The following is a 16,858-nucleotide window of genomic DNA, read 5'->3' on the forward strand; positions in this document are numbered from 1 at the left end:
AGTGACCTCTCTAGGTAGGTAGGTAGGTAGGTACTAAAATAGGCGCATCCGGACAAGCGCGTGTCGTAGAACAACCAACACGAAAATGCTGTGTCACCCACGTGTGCGCAAAGCGCAGTGCTGTGATAGGCCTGAGCCCGTGGACTTTGCTGCCTAGTTTTAAGATCCCTTTGTTTGGTTGATTACGGCAAGAAAGCTCCGTGGATGCCATAATACATGCTTTCAATGTTCCTTCAACGTTTGATATCGGTACAATGTCACAAGCACATATTGTTTTTGGTACGATCTGTAGACTTTACACATGGCCTTCATTTATAATTATAGAAAATACATGTAAAAAAACACTCCCGGTGATAAATATGCTGTGGCATACTTTTGCGGGAGGCCACTCTTCAGCCACTGACTGGATCTTATATCGACCAGGTGGCGATGAATCTTAAAACAACATCCGAATAACGATTTCCTGTCGTTTTCGAGGCCCGCGGGTTCGTAAAAGAAAAGAACGGGATTAAAACAATGATCCCGTGCCATGCGTATCCGTCATAACTCATTTACACTTGTATCCTCCTCTATCCTTCTTGAGCGTTTTTTGTTTCGGTGTAATCGGCAGTCAACTCCGCCTCCTTTTTAAGTTCGAAGAGACGCATTTAGGACCGTAAATGTGTGCTTTGGCTGGAAATTTACATGATAGTGCAGCCCTGGTAGCCTCCAGATCGGGCGAGTTCCTCGCTCTTATCAGAGGTCTTGACGTTTCTGGTGGAAGGCATGTTGAAATTTGTTTGAGGTATTTGGAATGATACCAAGAGAAAGAGCTTGTATCGTTGTATTTCAAGATGTAGAGTATATTTGTGTAAGATTCTGGAGACTCAATACAGGAATCCCTTCAGTACTTATATACCCGGGGGCTCGTGTGTTTCTGCCTTTGTTTCCCCGGGTTTCTGAGAGTCTACTGTCGTCGAGGTGGATATGCCGCTCATACTATTCACAGACTATTACTATCTATATGGTTGGTGCTTCATATTGTTGTTCCTCATTGTTCGACAAGCAATCACAGGGCCGAGGATGATAGTAGCCCCAGTTTGAACATTTCCACCGAACTGTGGTCAATGCAACCCAATAGTCTCCGTACTAGCCACTCATCATGGTGCAAGCCTTGTTTTCTGTTGTCCTATTATTCTAGACGACGGGTATGCGGTGGTACACTGCTGGTCTGGCAGCCCTCATATGTACTGTACCAATTCAGTAGGTATGCACTTACAGATCGGCCGAGGTATCGAGACAATGAAGTCTACAATTCGTTTGCGTCAATGCGATGCTGTGCCATGGCGCTAGGTCCAGCCTTGTGGGGAAACCTCATTGTCCTTGTTAGTATTGTCTCTGCGCGCCACGCAACTCTGGAGTATTACCACCAGACGCGAATTCTGGTGCTGGGCTGCCGTGCCCTCTATGCATGTGATAAATGCTGTCATCAATGTAGCAATTTGCATACAACACCGTGAGACATATTATTCTGTAACACCCGGTATAGTTTGATCTTTGAAGTTTCCCCGGACACACATGATCCCCGGTGCCTTGCGAGATGGTTGGATGACGCTAGATCGCTTGTCGGCTTGCTGGTATGATGGCAGAATGCAGTATTAGTCTTGAAGGATTCACAGGGTGCCCACATGACCCGTGTTGCATGGAGCCTCTTGCATTCACGCATCTGCATTGTTCCTGGTGTCTTGACAGATAAACTCGGAGGCCCTGGAGTGGCCGTCCATGCTCTCCCCGCAACCTCCTCGCTCATGATAATCGACATATGAGGTCTCCAGGATATTGGCAAAAATGGAAAGCCCAATGTCTAGCCCTGAGATGTTATCCACTCTATTCTCCAGCAACTCACGGTAGCCAAGATTCAGTAGTCGTGGCCAAAGTATACTTGGAAAGGCTCTACCACAATTCCAGAGCAAGAGTTTGGTAGGTCGTATAGCCCATCTTTGAGTGTGGTAGAGGATAGCTGAACAAGATATACGTATACATCTGTATACACTGTTCCTCGTTGGAACCCTGTCCAGAGTGGCGTAATCAGTGCTAACAATGCTTGCGGTTCGGTTTGCCAAGCCACCCTGGCTGTAGCTCGGAGCCCCTGTTTGCCCGAACTAGGAAGCCCGATGCCTTGTTCACCAATGGCACTGCATGAGACCGAAAATCAACAGTAGTATGGCCAAAGAGACAGTGACACTGAACCTAATGCTCTCTTGTAACACTTGGCTGTGACCTTGTTGACTGGCTCCCGAGGAACTGAGGCTTAGCTTGCGTCGTATGGCCGCTTCTGGGAGGCTCAAATATATCTATCAAATCATGAACAGCATTGTCTTATTTCCAAGTTGACCAGCTATTTCTATTGAGACAATTCGTGAGAATGGCGCAATATAGTCTTCGATATCACAGAACTTAAATTCTAAAATGGACCGGGCTGTCCAAGGAGGGTGACGGTTTTGCAAACTACAGGACAAATCCTCATACAAAGCGCTGCAGTAGCCTGCCTCTAGGTAGAATTGAAACTATTGAATCAAAGTGAGAGAATACTAATAGCTTCTGTCAAGAAGTTGCGTTGCTTTGTGCATTCGAGAATGATTGTTGATTTTTCTGATCATGCAAGTCGACATTCGCCTCCATCAGTTGTTAGCTGTTGCGGGAGCAACAGAAGCAAAAGTCGCTTAACATCTATCATGGCCGAATGACTGGACGAAAACAGATATTGTACGTAGGTTTGTGAAATTCACGTTTGTGATGGTAATGTTTGACGTTTCGGGCTCCGGTAGCTCAATATCCATGTCAGTGCTAATTCTTATCCATTTGAGTGTGCGCAGGTGCCTTTTTGGTATCGACCAAGAATGTTAACCAATTAGAGATATGAGATTAAAAGATACTTAATTCACTTAATGATTCCATATGATAAAGAAAGTACCTCATTTACGAAAAAGCTACAAGCATATAAGAGGCCATTCTATAACGAAAGATGTACTTAGCAAGTATTAGAGAAAAGTGGAGTATATACATAACAAAGGGATGTGGAGAACAAGCAATAGGAGAGACGTAATTGTTAGGAACGTCAAGCCAGAGCGCTCAATAAAGACATTCCGATGAAAGATTAAATACTACTTCTATAATAGCGTTCAACGTTCTACTCAACTCGGCTAGAGATCAATATTTTATATCAACGTCACGCGGTTCATTTGTTGTAACATAGGTACGTAGCTATTTCTGTAGGTGCCCCTAGTATTTCGGTAAAATGGTGCACGGATTTACACGGGAAGTGGGGCTGATACAGTGGACCCCGATGGACACAGGTTGTGGCCATGCGAAAAAAAAAAGTCTCATGATGTGGGGGACTCAACACCGCGGATGGAAAATATCTACAAGCAGCTTGCTTGTTCGACAAATTCCTCCATGAAAAGATCACGCTAAGCGCAACCAACTCAATCAAGGTCCTGGTGTTTGGAGAATCGTGCGGTGTTATCTCGTCGGCTAGCCCACGATGCCTCACAAACACAGGAGAAAGAGAGGCGAAGACGACAAGTATGTCTATTTAGTCATGTTTGGACGTATCGCATGCAGTGATGGCAGCTAATTTGTTCTTAGCTTCGACCTGCCTCCATCCCAGAGAGCTCTGCCACTCTCAGTATCATCCAGGAGTCAAAATAGGTCAACGACGGACCATCCGAAGCAAAAGAAACACCGGACACATCGAAAAGGCAACGATGCCCCTCGAGCATTCAAGCGTATTATGGCATTTTCTCAAGGTAAAAGATTGAGACCTGGGCTCGACAATGGAGATTCCGCCCGAAACGGCCCTAAAAATTCAGGAACTCCGGTCGAAGTTCCGCGCATTAAGCCTGGGGAAGATATGAGATCATTTTCTGCCCGAGTGGACACCGCATTGCCAGTAGCTGGCCTTACAAAGAAGACAAAGACCAAGGACGGCAAAGATTCACTTGGCATCAAGGTACAACGCACACGCAAGGAGCGGAAGATGCAAAAGCTCTACGATCAGTGGCGGGCCGAGGAACGCAAAATACAAGAGCAGAAAGAGGAAGAACGCGAGTTGGCAGCAGAAAGAGAATTAGAAAATGACTACGATGACTTGTTTACTGACAGCGCTTGGACGGAGGCCGGCGAGGAAACGGGCAATAAGAAGTCTCGGAAAAGAAAGGGCAAGGGACGAGAGGAAGATCCTTGGATAGAGTTGGTTCGTAAGAGGGGCGAGGCCAGGATTGGTCTTCATGATGTCGCCCAAGCACCGCCAGAGCTCCATCACAAAAAGACGAGAAAACAACTCGAAGTAGGAGGCGCGACTGTTGATGTTGACAGTATCCCCAAGTCTGCGGGAAGCCTGCGAAGACGAGAGGAGCTCCAGACAGCCAGGGATGACGTGGTAGAGGCGTATAGGAAGATAAGGGAACATGAACAGGCCAAGCTTGATGCCCAGCGAGGGAAATCTAAGAGATAGAACACCGCTGGTAAAATATGAACTGATGACTCTTGTCCTCAAATCCTGCCATCTAATGAGTGATGGAATCGGTGGCTGCATACCCAGTCCTGGGTACATTAATGACAATGAAGACGAGCCCGTTCAAATACTGCCTATGTTGTCTTGTCCAAATAGTAAGATGCACAGATAATCTTACCGACAAGATTCCGGCATACAATGGTCATAACATCAGCTACCAAAGTATTTTAAGCGTATACCTGGCCAAGGTGACATATATCCTGCCGGACGCGGAATCTGAATGGGTACTTTCTTCGGTCGTGATTATGTCATTGCCAGGGCCGCCTCCTGCAATCACATCCTTTTCTCTCCACTGTGTGAAAAAGGCTAGCGCATGTCGACGCGTGGCGGCGACAGATTGACAGTATTAAACCTCCCCCCCCCCACCCCCCCCCCCCCCCACCACAAATAAAAATATGCATCCACTTTTTCGCAGAAAGTCTGGGATGGTCGCATGTTCAACTCCCGGACAACACAATCAGAAACTTCAATAATCATTTTTTTTTACGTCTTATCAACTTAAACTGCGTTCTCAGCATGAGAACACCCGCAGGTCGGTCAGCATGGCTTGGGACCTTGAGGGGCTAATTTCTCACCTATTGATAATCATATCTTGTGCTGGTGAAGAAGGTACGGTCACATCTACAGCTCAGTCGAAATTTTCCAACCTTCATGCATCGGCTCTCGCCCGAGGAAGCGGAGAATTACTCGTTAGGAAAGCTACCATACAGTTCATACTTGCTGATTCATACTTTCTTTAGGCTGTGCAGTTAGCGATATTATAAAAGAAATTCGTGGCTCTGCTGGCTTTTCTGGGTCCCGGACTCGAGGCCCTGGAGAAGCACTTTCAGCACATGCGGTTGCGACTATTTGGGGCTGGCTAGTCGCAAGAAGTGACGTATCCGTGGGACCTAACAGGAGGCACAATGATCGTCCTGTGCATGAGGTGTTGGCTTTGATCAGGAAGGTGTCCGAAGGAGGTAGTGGTTCCGATGGGACTTCAGGCCAGGGCCAAGAACCGACATATTCGGAGTTGACATCGAGCAACGTATCAAGTCTACAGGCATTTTCTGTGGAGCGAATTTATGTCTCCGAAGATACCATGTGGGAGACGATCACTGGCCATTCAGTAAACTACAAGAGAGTTCCCCGTTCTGAGTGGCTACTACTTCTGGGCATCGCTTCGACCAAGGACCAAGGCATATTGCAAGGCGATCTGGGTCGTCTTGTCGACCAAGACAAGCGATCTGTTCCGAAGCGTACAGACTCGTTGGTTAAAAAGGGATATATCGTGAAAAGGACAACGCTTGTCAGGGGCACGAAGACCAGCAAGCTTTGGCTCAAATCGTTTGCTCCCCCGCTTCCAAAGGAAACCGACGACCAAGCTTTCGAACGAAAGGCAGAAATGAATCTTTCTCGTCACACTTTGGCAGCTAATCTTGAACAAGTCCCGTGGCACACGCGTTGGACTGGCGAATCCATGGATTTCCACGCCCTGGCCACCACTATTATGGCCACCACAAAAGAATGGCAGGTCATACGCTTACAAGATCTCAAGGCCAAGCTAGGCGTACTAGGGATGCGATGGCAAATGAAAATAGTGTCTAAGATTTGTCGTTTTCTCAACTCTTGTGGCGCCATTCAGTACGTCGCTGCCAGACTCGACAACAAATTGTTCAAGGATTGCATCAGGTTCAACAAAGACCTTAGTGCGAAAGATTGGACAGCTTTTCTTGCTACAGGGAAACGTGCTGCCAAGCCCATGAAGACTGCTCTACTAGGCATGACCGAATGGGCAGAACGAGATGGACATGTTGATGTAACACGGGTTAATGGCTCTCGTCTGGAAAAGATTCCTCCATGGTCAATCGATAATCCGTTACCTCAGAAAATTGCCAAGGCAGCTAGATCATTTGGAGCAGTTGGCCTGACCAACCCTGAGATCTACGCTCTTACGTTAGGTCCGACCTTCAATCGATATGTATCCAGTATGACAACAAGCATGGCCACTTCTACCGTCCAGCCGTTGTGCTTGCAGCATATGCAACTCAAGAACGAACATATCAGATTAGGAAAAGTAGCATCGTATCGGTATTACATTCCTCAGCTTCCCCTGACAAGAGAGCCTGATTCCACCATTGATGCGAGACGAGATCAGTCAACATCATCGACATGTATGCACTGGTTTGAAGCCCCGTCATCCAAGCCTAAATTTTCTTCAATGAATACCACTATATCAAATATATGCGGGCTAGTCAAGACACGAGGCTCTACTTCTGGCGAATCAAAAAGGCGCGGGCGACCTAAAAAAGTTGAACTAGCTGATGTCCCTGAACCTACAACAAGACTCCATAGCCAGCCAACTGTAGAATTCGAAGATGGCATAACGTGTCAGAGAACGAATGGTTTTATCACTCTTCGCATTGCGAGCAAGGCGCTTCGGAGAGTGCTCGGTCAGGAGTCTATATGTCAAAATGACCAGAACTCAACACCACATACCGCCAAAAACCCATCCTTGACCATGGAAGCAGACAAATCGATGCACAATATACTAGATCAACCCGTTCCGGAAACGACCCCGTCGCGTAACGGTCGAAGAGGTCGTGCAAGGGGCCGTGGCCCGGCTCGTGGAAGAGGGCGAGGCAGGCCGCCACACGCAACCTCCGCTGAAAGCCCTTCATCACGACCTTGGGCTTGTGAAAACTGTGGAGGGAGTTGGAAGAATGATATTGGACTTAAATATCATCTCGAAAAGTCTCAGACACCGTGCAATCCTCAGTATACCCCTGGGGAACAAGGTTCGAGTCGTCGTGGCAGAAAATCCGCTTTTTTTGCTTCAAAAGCCCGCGAGTCAAGTAACGAAACCTGTATCGATGCATCTCCAGAGCCTTCACCTTCAATCCGAGGTTTGGCGGAAGTTGCAGAGAACAGCGGTGGTTTAGATTCAGTGACCGATCAGACGACAACCGTTGAAACCCATTCAACAAATCAATCCCTGTCGACAGCCACTCCTAGTCAAATGGGCCCTTCTTCTCATGTGGCGACAGTGAAGTCGTGGAAAAGGTCTTCCGCAGCTTTGGATCAGACTATTAAGTTCACGGCACCAAAGGCTGATCAGGGGCTACTCTTCCAGCCCTCAACAAGCCATCCGCGGCAGGTTCCCGTCTTACAGAATCCAAGCCGTCGCCCGAAGATTTCAGCAGAGATGATTGTACCGGCAGGACCAAAGGAGTTGTTCAATGTTACCAGGCCTTCCCCATCGGCCTCTACGGGCGCTGTGCCTCAGGCAAACCAGCCGCTCCTAGTTGGCATACCGGATACCGGCGATACAGCTGTTTCGTCAGGGGCACCAAGTGCAAACCATAGCTCTGGCTCCCCTCTTGCGAATAATGAATCCACGTCTGGTACAAAATCCAAGGCAAGAGGGACAAAGGCCGAGGACGACCAAGCTAACATACGCCACTACATTGAAAGATTGCTCCGTGATCAGAATGGGGTTCTTCTTGGCGGCAAGTTGCTTTGGGACCATATATTAGCAACATGGAATTCGGAGTATCCAGAGGAACCCGTGCCCAAAAGACATGAATGCCAGTCCGCTCTGAAAAATCTATTGAAAGAAGGCCTTGTTGTGGAGCACTGGCACATGTTCCGTGATTCTACCAGATCATTTTCTAAATGTCAACTCTTAACCTTACCTGGCATTGACGCCTTTTCTCCAGAGTCTCTTCAACTGCTTGATAAAGTCAAGAATGCACAGGCAGTCCAAGAATCCGGTGGGCATCATAAAGTAGCGGAGGACACAGAGCTTTCTGACAGCAAAGCGGGAGGGCGTAGCCGTAGGCTGCTGGCCAGAGAGGTAGCCGTATTGCACGCTCCAGTATACGCTGCCCAAATTGCTGCCAAAAAGGAGCAAGGACCGGAGACTCGAGAAAGAAAAAAACGGAGATTACCTGAACCGAGAGGACCGAGTGGTGACATAGAAACTCCTGGCTTCTACATCTCAAAAAAGCGCAAAAACATCAAATGGGCGCCCGCGAATTTGGAATCCGGCTCACCCTCAGAATTACCTGACTCCTCTCTTCTCCAGCCGAATACGTCAGCAATAACAGTACAATTCCTCCAGCCAAACAGGTTCCTAGAGCAAGATGCTCCAAATGACTGGTCTTCAGTGTCTGTTCGCTCAGAGAAACGTCAAACAAGCTCGGGAGAGAACGTCACAGAGCAGAAGGTACCAATTGTCAACTTTCAAACCAGAGAGCTGTTTAGCCCTTGCACAACTCTGGCAGGTCAGAATGGGGTTTGGGCAGCCCTAGATGCCCAATACTTTGAAACAATTGGCGGTAGCTTCTCCGTCCAAGGCTGGATGCCAAATACCAAATGGTTTGAGTGGGCATCTTTCAATAGGTTTATCGAGAAACGATATGCATTCTCAAACAGCACACAAGGCTTCACCGATGAGAATGATAGCAGCCATTACCAAAATTTCTTGAGGAGGATTCGAGCCTGCTCCGAGGTAGAAATGTCTTGGAGGATGCTTTTCGAAAAATCTGGCCCTGGGTCTGCTGGTCCTCACAACATATGGATTGACTTTCAAGGGGCGCCATCCAGTCTAAACTCACTATCATCCCATTACGAACTTACTTGGCCGGAAGACGAACTGTCAACCCAATACGGTGTCTCTTTTGAGACCGGTTATGCCTTATCATCTTCCAGCGATGATGAATTTGAAACTCCCGAAGATTCAGCTGTCGGAAACGCACGCGTTCATTCTGTAGCCGTTCGACCGTCAGAAAATATAACCTTCAAGGCGAAACGCGTGGCTCTTGCCACCCGCGCTTTGACGCCACTCTCCGTGTCGCAACATGGCACTGTTAGTAAAGATGAGGGTGAATCAGAGGATTACCCATTTGACGGAACGGACGACCTGATGGCTGCTTTCATCGCGGTGCGTACATTGATGGGTGGCGCAGATAAAGCCATTGACTGGGGCTTGCTCATGGTTATCTTCCCAAACGCCAAGCTAATGCACCTACGGAGATTTTGGGTTGAGGCGAGAAAAGAACAGGGCCCATTCATCGCCAATTTCACACGCGCGTTCCAAGAGAGGTTTATTACTGCACTTGAGCGGAATGAAATACCAATGATTGACTTCGATAAGCCTCAAGATTACGACTGGGCAAAACTGATTCAGTGGACTCTGCAAATACCTCGTGAAGAAGGGTTGGAAATTCCATCTTCCAGGAAATTATTCAACAGCCGTTTCAGCCTAGAGAGCATCAAACCCTCCGGAGAGGACTGGCGCGAGCGTTTCTTCCATACTCAAACCTCTATTTTTTCTCGTTTCGAAGCAGTCACCGCAGTTCCTGGCGTCTTCGCCATTGACAGAAACACGAACGCCTCAATAGACCTCGCACGATTCAAGGAAATGGAAATTGCAAGATCCTGGATCAAGTCGCTGTGCAGCATGGGAGACGGAAAATACACCGTGGAAGAAATCAGGGACAAATTCTTCACGTTGTCCCCTGGCAACAAAGAAAAGACCTCAGCACTTTTCAAGGAAGTCACTGAACTTTTAACAAGACAGAGGATTATATGTAAAAGTAGAAAACCACTTCTAGGCGGCCGGCCTTACAGACTCAACGAAGGATACGTGGCCGCACTGAACAAAATGGCCCAAAAGTCAAAGTATGACGAGGCTGCTGCTTTCAAGACAAAAATGGACAATATTTTCCGAAAGCAGGGAAAGATGCGAATACCATACACATTGAGTGACGGGGCCATGATGGCTCTCACAAATCTTAATGCATCTGGGAGAATAAAATTGGTCTCGACAAATCTACCTTACATTCCGTTCGGTTTCGAGCCTGGAAATTATGAAAGTCGAAAATACCCGAAGTCATATTATCACTTTGGACTGGAGGCCGTACCAGCAGAGATTTACCTATACAACGAACAGATTGACGTGCTGCGCGTGGCCTCCGAAAAGGGGCCACCAGCAGGAGATCCGAGCAAGGAATTACCCCAGTGGGTTGATTTCTTCGGCGAACCGAACAACCAACGTTGGTCAGAGATACTGGGCGCGTTTTGTTTCAGTCTGGCGACCCGAGGATCCATGGATACTGATGGCATCCGTAGTACCCTGAATCCGATTTTAGACGAGTTCGAAGTACAGCTCATAATTCGTTGGGGCAAGGAAACCGGAGTGCTGACTGACTTCTCAGACGGTGTAGGGTTGGTAGTGGGGGAATGGTGGTGGTTGACTGTACCATGGCTTCGTCGATGACGAGAGTAAAGGCTCACCAATCCTCAGTTTACATGGGCGAAGTGACCTTTTATGTAATTGTTGGAGCTGTATCATCTCGCGCGGGTTCTGGACCTCATCACTGAGAAAAGTTGCTTGTTTGAAACTATTTGTAGTAATGAATGACACCTTTCACCTATAAACTACCTATCTAGGCTTACGGCTTGATTACTATAGTTTGGATACCTTCTTACCCGAGTGCTCGAAATGAGGGCCTGTAAATATAGCATAATTCAAGAGGTTCCATAGTAATTTCATTTCTCTATGCAACTATGGTCATGCCTGGGCTACATAAACGGACTATGCTCGATACAAACACGAATACATAGGTATAAATGCGACCACCAAGGCAAAGCAACATATGGCGACAAGAAGAACGTACAGTACAAACCATACTCCTGATGCACACAGCACGACTATTGACCAGTAGTTCCTTTTCGAGACTCCACCAACGCCGACGCTGAATTTAGATGCCGAACAATACTTTAAGAAGAAGTGCAGCTAGAACAATCACTAAGGCCACGATAGCTCGGTCAATCCAGAGCGGGACCCCATCACCTCGTGCACCCATTGTGGCTGGCCGCCTTTGCCCCTGTTGTGATACTTGAGTGGATGTTCGGTCGATATCCCTTGATGAGGAGACACGGGACTCCGTCGGTCCGTCTGAAGACGACGATCCACCCTCCTCGGGTAACGAAGTTATTTGTGGTAGTTCAGCACTACCCCTATTGACAGGCACTGTCTGTACAAAGCCTTCCGCAAGTTCCGCAAAATCAGAGTCGGGATCCTCAGGGACCTGAGCCCGATCCAGAGCTCTCGATTCACGATCACGATCTTGATGCCTAGACTCCATTTCATCTCTCCAGCCCATACTTAATTCCATGGGCACTTTGACATCATTTTTGGTCGAGGAACTCGATTCTTCGGACTGTCTTTCAGTTTCCGATATGATATCTGCATTTGACCGGGCACATGTAGAACACCTGAAAGTGCGGGATTCACGAGCAAGGCGGCGGCGAACCTCCTCCGTTGTGTCTAATCCACCCAGTTGTCCGCGAGCGTCCGTTTCCATAAAGCTGCGAAGCCTGTGTGGGGGAAAGGAACTTGTCAGAATTACCGTATACCAATACAGAAATGGTGATACCCGAAGGTGATGAAACATACGCTACAATTGCAGTTCGGATGCCCCAAGCCGGCTGCCATGTCTCCTCGTGGTGGCCACTGATACTAAGGCAAATCTCGCGATTCGCTTCGAATCGGCCATTTGGTGTGGTGAATCGGAAACTCGGCGGCCGCAATGGATACGTGGGTGGAAGGACTATTCGGCCATGATAGATGCCCTCGCCATAAACAGAGTTTGGAGGACCGCGCAGAGTAAAGTGCCATTCGAACAGATCAGTCTCGAGAGGCTCGGCCGTATAATCAGGAGAAGGGGAGTTAGAGATCTCGGCGGCTTCGCGTACTTATCTCAGAAAATTGTTAGATCATCCGCGCATCACAGGAAATAAAATCTGGTCAGTCGCAAGAGAGCACACGTCACATAAGGCCTTGGGAGGCTCAGCACTTACGGATTCTTCGGATTGTTGGCGACTTGGAACTGACTTGAGGGGTAGAGTTATTCGTATTTGCCGCCATAGCTGCAACCGGAACACAAGATTAATGCACAGCGGGTGACGCAGCGTGTGTTGTCGGAAGGGAGAAGGAGGCTCTTCAGTTTCGCAGGGAGGCTAACAGGTCGCCCAACGTTGCCTGCAAAGTAGTGGCGAGCCGGGAGCACAGGTCAACACAGATTAAATTGAAATCCAATTATACTGAATAATCGCGACAATAGAGTATGTCGGTAGGTGTTGTAAAAACAACGGAGGTGTCTACCACCACGGACAAAGCTGAAGCTGGTGCACAATGCCAGGCTCACATGCCAACGTGTCCGAATCAGTTTGCCGGCGAGGGGCGGTCGCAGGGTTGGGCGTCTAACGGCTGAACGAATACACGAGTCTTATTACGCCAAGAAAAAATGTGATTATTAATAAGAATATGCTACTCGTGCCCGCCCCACTATTTTAGGCGTCTCGTTTCACTCACCACCTAAAGGTGGTGCTGGACAGCAAGACGAGCCACTTACTAAGACGGGCTACCTCATAGAAAAGAGAGAGAGAGAAAAGAAAAGAAAAGAAAGAAAAGAGGGAGAAGAGAAGAAGAAAGGAGAGGAAGGAGAGAAAAGGAGAGGAGAGGAGAAAAGAGGAAAAGGAGAAGGGGAGAGAGGAGGAGAAAGGAAAGAGGGAAGGGGGGAAAAAAAGAGAAAAAGGGGAAGAGGGGAAGAAGAAGAGGAAGAGAAAGAGGGAAGAAGAGAGGGGGAAAGAGAGAAGGAGAAGAGGAGGAGAAGAGGAGAGGGAGAGGAGGGGAGAAGAGAAGAGGAAACGGAAAAGAGGAAGAGGAGAGAGGGGGAAGGAAGGGAGAAAGAGGAAAAGAGAAGAGAAAAAAAGAAGGAAAAGGAAAGAGAGGGGAAGAGAAGAAGGGAAAAGAAAGAAGAGAAAGAGAAAGAAAAGAGGGAGAAGAAGAAGAGGAGGAGGGAGAGGAAAGGGAAAGAAAAAAAGGAGAAGAGGAGGGAAGAAAGGAGGAGAAAAAGAGAAAAAGAGAAGAAGGGAGAGAAAAGGAGAAAGGGAGAGGAGAGGGGAAGAGAAGACGGAGAAGGGGGAAAGAGTAGAGAAGGAAAGAGGAGAGGGGGTGGAGAAGGATCGTAAGAGGGGGGGAGGAAGAGCGAGAAGAACAAAGAGGAAAAGAAAAGGAAGGGAGTAGTTAAGAGACAATATAAGAAACGAAATAAAAAAAAAGAAAGAAAAATTGAAGTTAAAAAGTAAAAAGTAGAATTAGAGAGAAGAGGAGGATAAAGTATAGGGTGCTAATAGAAACCAAGTATCATAGAATTGGAATATAGGAGTTGATAGGTAATGAGATATAGTTTAGGTAAAATAATTAAACATAGTTTAATTTATTAGTAAAATATTAAATTGTTGATTGTATTATTAAGGTATTAGATTAAAGATTAAATTTTTTCATACAGAAATTTTTTATTATAATATTTATATTTTTTATTATTTTTTTTAAATATAAAACTATATTATATAATAAATATATTAAATTAATAAATAAATATATTTATTTTTATATGAGGTAGCTCGTCTTGGTGACTGGCTCGTCTTACTGTCTAGCACCACCTTTAGGTGGTGAGTGAAACGAGACGCCTAAAATAGTGGGGCGGGCACGAGTATCGCATGGGGGTAGAACAAATCGTCTTCAGGCGTAGACGCGGCTGGTTTGAATCCAGGGCTTCATGCTCTAGAGATTTGAGGCCCTCCTCCTTGCTCTACACATGTCACTGCCCCGTGTTGTCCTCCGTACCAGCTAAATACCCGTCCCCGCTGGGTGCTGCAGAAGTACCAACGCACCAGTGTCATGATGCGGTGATACTTAGTAGCTAGAGGCCGACGTCAGCCAGTCAGAGTTGAGTAATGGAACCTTACTAAGCAAGTCAGTGTCTCCGCATCGTCGAGTTTCAGCGCATCGGACCTTCCACATCAATTCCAGGATCTGGTCAAGGGCCATCGACACAGAAGGGGCAACAAAGCAGCCGGGTCTTCAAGCCACTCGAAGGTACTTCAATTGTCATAAAAACGTTTTTCTCTTCTTTGATGCGTCCCCGGAAGCTGACCTTGCTGACAATTTCCACCAGAGCGTCTCACCCGTCTGCCGCGCGGGAGACAAAAATCAAGCTTGCCACAAGACACACCTCACTGCAACGCGTTTTTCCGATTAAAATATTGCACAATGGGTCCTCCTAAACCCCCTGTTCCACATGTGGCGCCTATTTATCGGTTGACGGCCACTGCTCTTGGTGCCGGAATGTGGTTCTGGGTGAGTAGCAACACAACCCACGTTCTATTGCATTTGGAATATCTGGTATCCAACCGCAAGACTCGATTCTGGAACTATACTATTCTTAATCTATACTGATGTGATCGTGGAAAATAGTTGATGTACAGGGCCAAGAAAGACGGTATGCCACATCCTACGATCCACACTCCCTTAATAGTCGCCCAATACATCATCCGATCTCGAGGTATATTCTTCCTGTGGAATATCTACTAATTTTGAAGCAACAGGACCCGTTTTGATGGGCTGGAAACACCCTTGGGATCACTAGAGGCCGGCGGCCAACACCAGGGCTGGAAATGTGACTGGCAATGTCAAGCTGGAAGTATATTATTTGTATAACGCACACTGGGATTAGGGCCCTAAATACAATTTCTAAGCAGCGCATGGCTTCTCAAACAAATATTGTGCAACTCCCCAAGTGTCTCCTCCTCCGTAAGCGAACAATTCTGAGCAAGCCATGTAGAATATTTGCCAGCGATTATACCAAGTTAATGCGTCTTGTTCTCCATACGTCTCAACCAGATGAGGCCACATTTGCTTCCTGTTGGAAATCATTGATGACAACCAGTCCTAGAAGTAATATTAATAGGCAATCCAGTGCTTCATTACTGGCTTACTTGGAACGCACCTCGCATGTCTTTGAGTAATGTGACCCATTCACCCACCACTGCCTTTTGATGGACAAGTCCTTCTGAAAGTAGAGCAACAGATCAACACAGGGCATAGTGCCGCCTGTAAAAAAATGTGTTGTCATCCAGCCGTCTTCGTAGTCATATGGTGTGGTGTGGTGCGCGAATATGTGCACAAAAAGCTTTCCGCCGGCTTTCAAGGCCCCAGAGATCTTGGCCATGAGCAGCTCGTAGTTTTTCATATGCTCGAAAAGCTACCGGGGTCGTAGAATGTTCAGGGAATTGGCACACAACAATGGAAGGGCGGAGTGGAACTTACCTCAATAGATACGATTCGATCAAAGCTTTCGGGTTCAAATTCATAGTCTACAACATCCCCAGTGATTACACTAACATTGGTAATATTTCGACGTGCCGCCTCGGATTCGATATAGTGTTTCTGCGTCCTGGAATTTGAAAATGCGACAATATTCGAATTTGGCAGCATCTCGGCGAAATACAATGCTCCTGAGCCCCAACCACATCTAACATGCTACATTAGACGGCCTGCCTCTTGCATAGCTGTTTTTCCCTTCGCCAGGGCGCATGCATGGAGTGAGCGTAGATCTTCGCTGGGGAAGATGTGCGCCATAAGGACTCACCCAAGATCAAGGATATCCATGCCATCTCTCAAGTCTGCCTTGTCAATGTATGACCTCAGCATTGCAGTCTCGGCTTGTGCAAGTGTTTCATCACCTTGTGGATACAGGCAGCATGAATATTTCATTCGCGGTCCAAGGCACGCAGCTAGGACACCAGTGCCAACTTCGTAGTGTTGCTTATTAGCCGTGTCTGTGGCAATGGCCATTGGTCGAGTCCTGAGCCTCTCGATGTATGCCATCTTAGTTTCGCATGCGTCGGTGAGAGACTTGCTTTCAATGCTTCTCAACCGCTCCCGGAGCTGCTGCCGAATACCTAATCTGATGAGAGCGTGGGGCAAATACCCACGATCTAAAATCCATTCTGACCGCACACGACGATACGGTTGAGAGTTAGAAAAGTTCAGAAAACATATGCTGTCCTGGACACAGTACTGGGACAGAAGGGTTGGTCCATGGTATAATCTACCGCAACGATTCGCCGATAGTCAATTTAAAGGTCAAAGCAACTTGCCACATACCGTAGTTCATGTTTGGATACTCGTAATAATGAAGTTCTCGGGATCCTCGGTGGCTCCCAGTTCCCGCAGGCTGGTAGTCGAAGTCTTAGATGCAGGAGAGGGCAGTTTTCTAGAAGAAAGGATGTAAAAAGATAAAGGATAGGGTGCCAATGTCGCCAAACTATTTCATATTGGTTTCATACATATAGCAGCTGTCAGGGCCTGGGTCAGTGTGACGGATGAGTCAAATGGATGTAGTCGGATGAGGAGGTGAGGTCATAGACTGGCCTGTATCACCTGAAGCAGTTTATCCACGGCAAAAC

At 47.3% G+C, this 16,858-nt stretch overlaps 5 protein-coding genes across 6 annotated transcripts; 3 read left to right on the forward strand and 2 right to left on the reverse strand.

Moving 5' to 3' along the window:
* Window positions 1-3,392: 3,392 nt before the first annotated feature.
* Window positions 3,393-4,707, forward strand: J3458_012847 (uncharacterized protein). The gene is made up of 2 exons (XM_007810550.2): window positions 3,393-3,564; window positions 3,628-4,707. The coding sequence occupies exons 1-2, from the start codon at window positions 3,524-3,526 to the stop codon at window positions 4,493-4,495; spliced, it is 909 nt and encodes a 302-aa protein (XP_007808741.2). The 5' UTR covers window positions 3,393-3,523; the 3' UTR covers window positions 4,496-4,707.
* Window positions 4,708-5,295: 588 nt separating this feature from the next.
* Window positions 5,296-12,786, forward strand: J3458_012848 (uncharacterized protein). Its single transcript, XM_007810549.2, has one exon. It carries the CDS (start codon window positions 5,637-5,639, stop codon window positions 10,815-10,817), a length of 5,181 nt encoding a protein of 1,726 aa, XP_007808740.2. The 5' UTR covers window positions 5,296-5,636; the 3' UTR covers window positions 10,818-12,786.
* Window positions 10,972-12,786, reverse strand: J3458_012849 (uncharacterized protein). The gene is made up of 3 exons (XM_007810548.2): window positions 12,404-12,786; window positions 12,000-12,297; window positions 10,972-11,920 (listed from the first exon to the last, which is right to left on the reverse strand). The coding sequence occupies exons 1-3, from the start codon at window positions 12,468-12,470 to the stop codon at window positions 11,302-11,304; spliced, it is 984 nt and encodes a 327-aa protein (XP_007808739.1). The 5' UTR covers window positions 12,471-12,786; the 3' UTR covers window positions 10,972-11,301.
* A 1,845-nt stretch (window positions 12,787-14,631) lies between these two features.
* J3458_012850 (uncharacterized protein) lies at window positions 14,632-15,118 on the forward strand. Its single transcript, XM_066120152.1, has 3 exons — window positions 14,632-14,747; window positions 14,865-14,889; window positions 14,996-15,118. The coding sequence occupies exons 1-3, from the start codon at window positions 14,661-14,663 to the stop codon at window positions 15,034-15,036; spliced, it is 153 nt and encodes a 50-aa protein (XP_065974787.1). The 5' UTR covers window positions 14,632-14,660; the 3' UTR covers window positions 15,037-15,118.
* On the reverse strand, window positions 15,119-16,789 carry J3458_012851 (uncharacterized protein). 2 transcript variants are annotated; one of them, XM_066120153.1, is made up of 5 exons: window positions 16,557-16,789; window positions 16,039-16,399; window positions 15,717-15,921; window positions 15,397-15,651; window positions 15,119-15,338 (listed from the first exon to the last, which is right to left on the reverse strand). In XM_066120153.1, exons 1-5 carry the CDS (start codon window positions 16,564-16,566, stop codon window positions 15,141-15,143), a joined length of 1,029 nt encoding a protein of 342 aa, XP_065974788.1. In that variant the 5' UTR covers window positions 16,567-16,789; the 3' UTR covers window positions 15,119-15,140. The 2 variants fall into 2 exon arrangements, with proteins under 2 accessions (XP_065974788.1, XP_065974789.1); XM_066120154.1 differs by having other exon boundaries at window positions 16,039-16,789.
* Window positions 16,790-16,858: the final 69 nt, after the last annotated feature.

The sequence above is a fragment of the Metarhizium acridum genome (genome assembly GCF_019434415.1).
Source record: "Metarhizium acridum strain ARSEF 324 chromosome Unknown scaffold_272, whole genome shotgun sequence".
Lineage (NCBI taxonomy): Eukaryota > Fungi > Ascomycota > Sordariomycetes > Hypocreales > Clavicipitaceae > Metarhizium > Metarhizium acridum.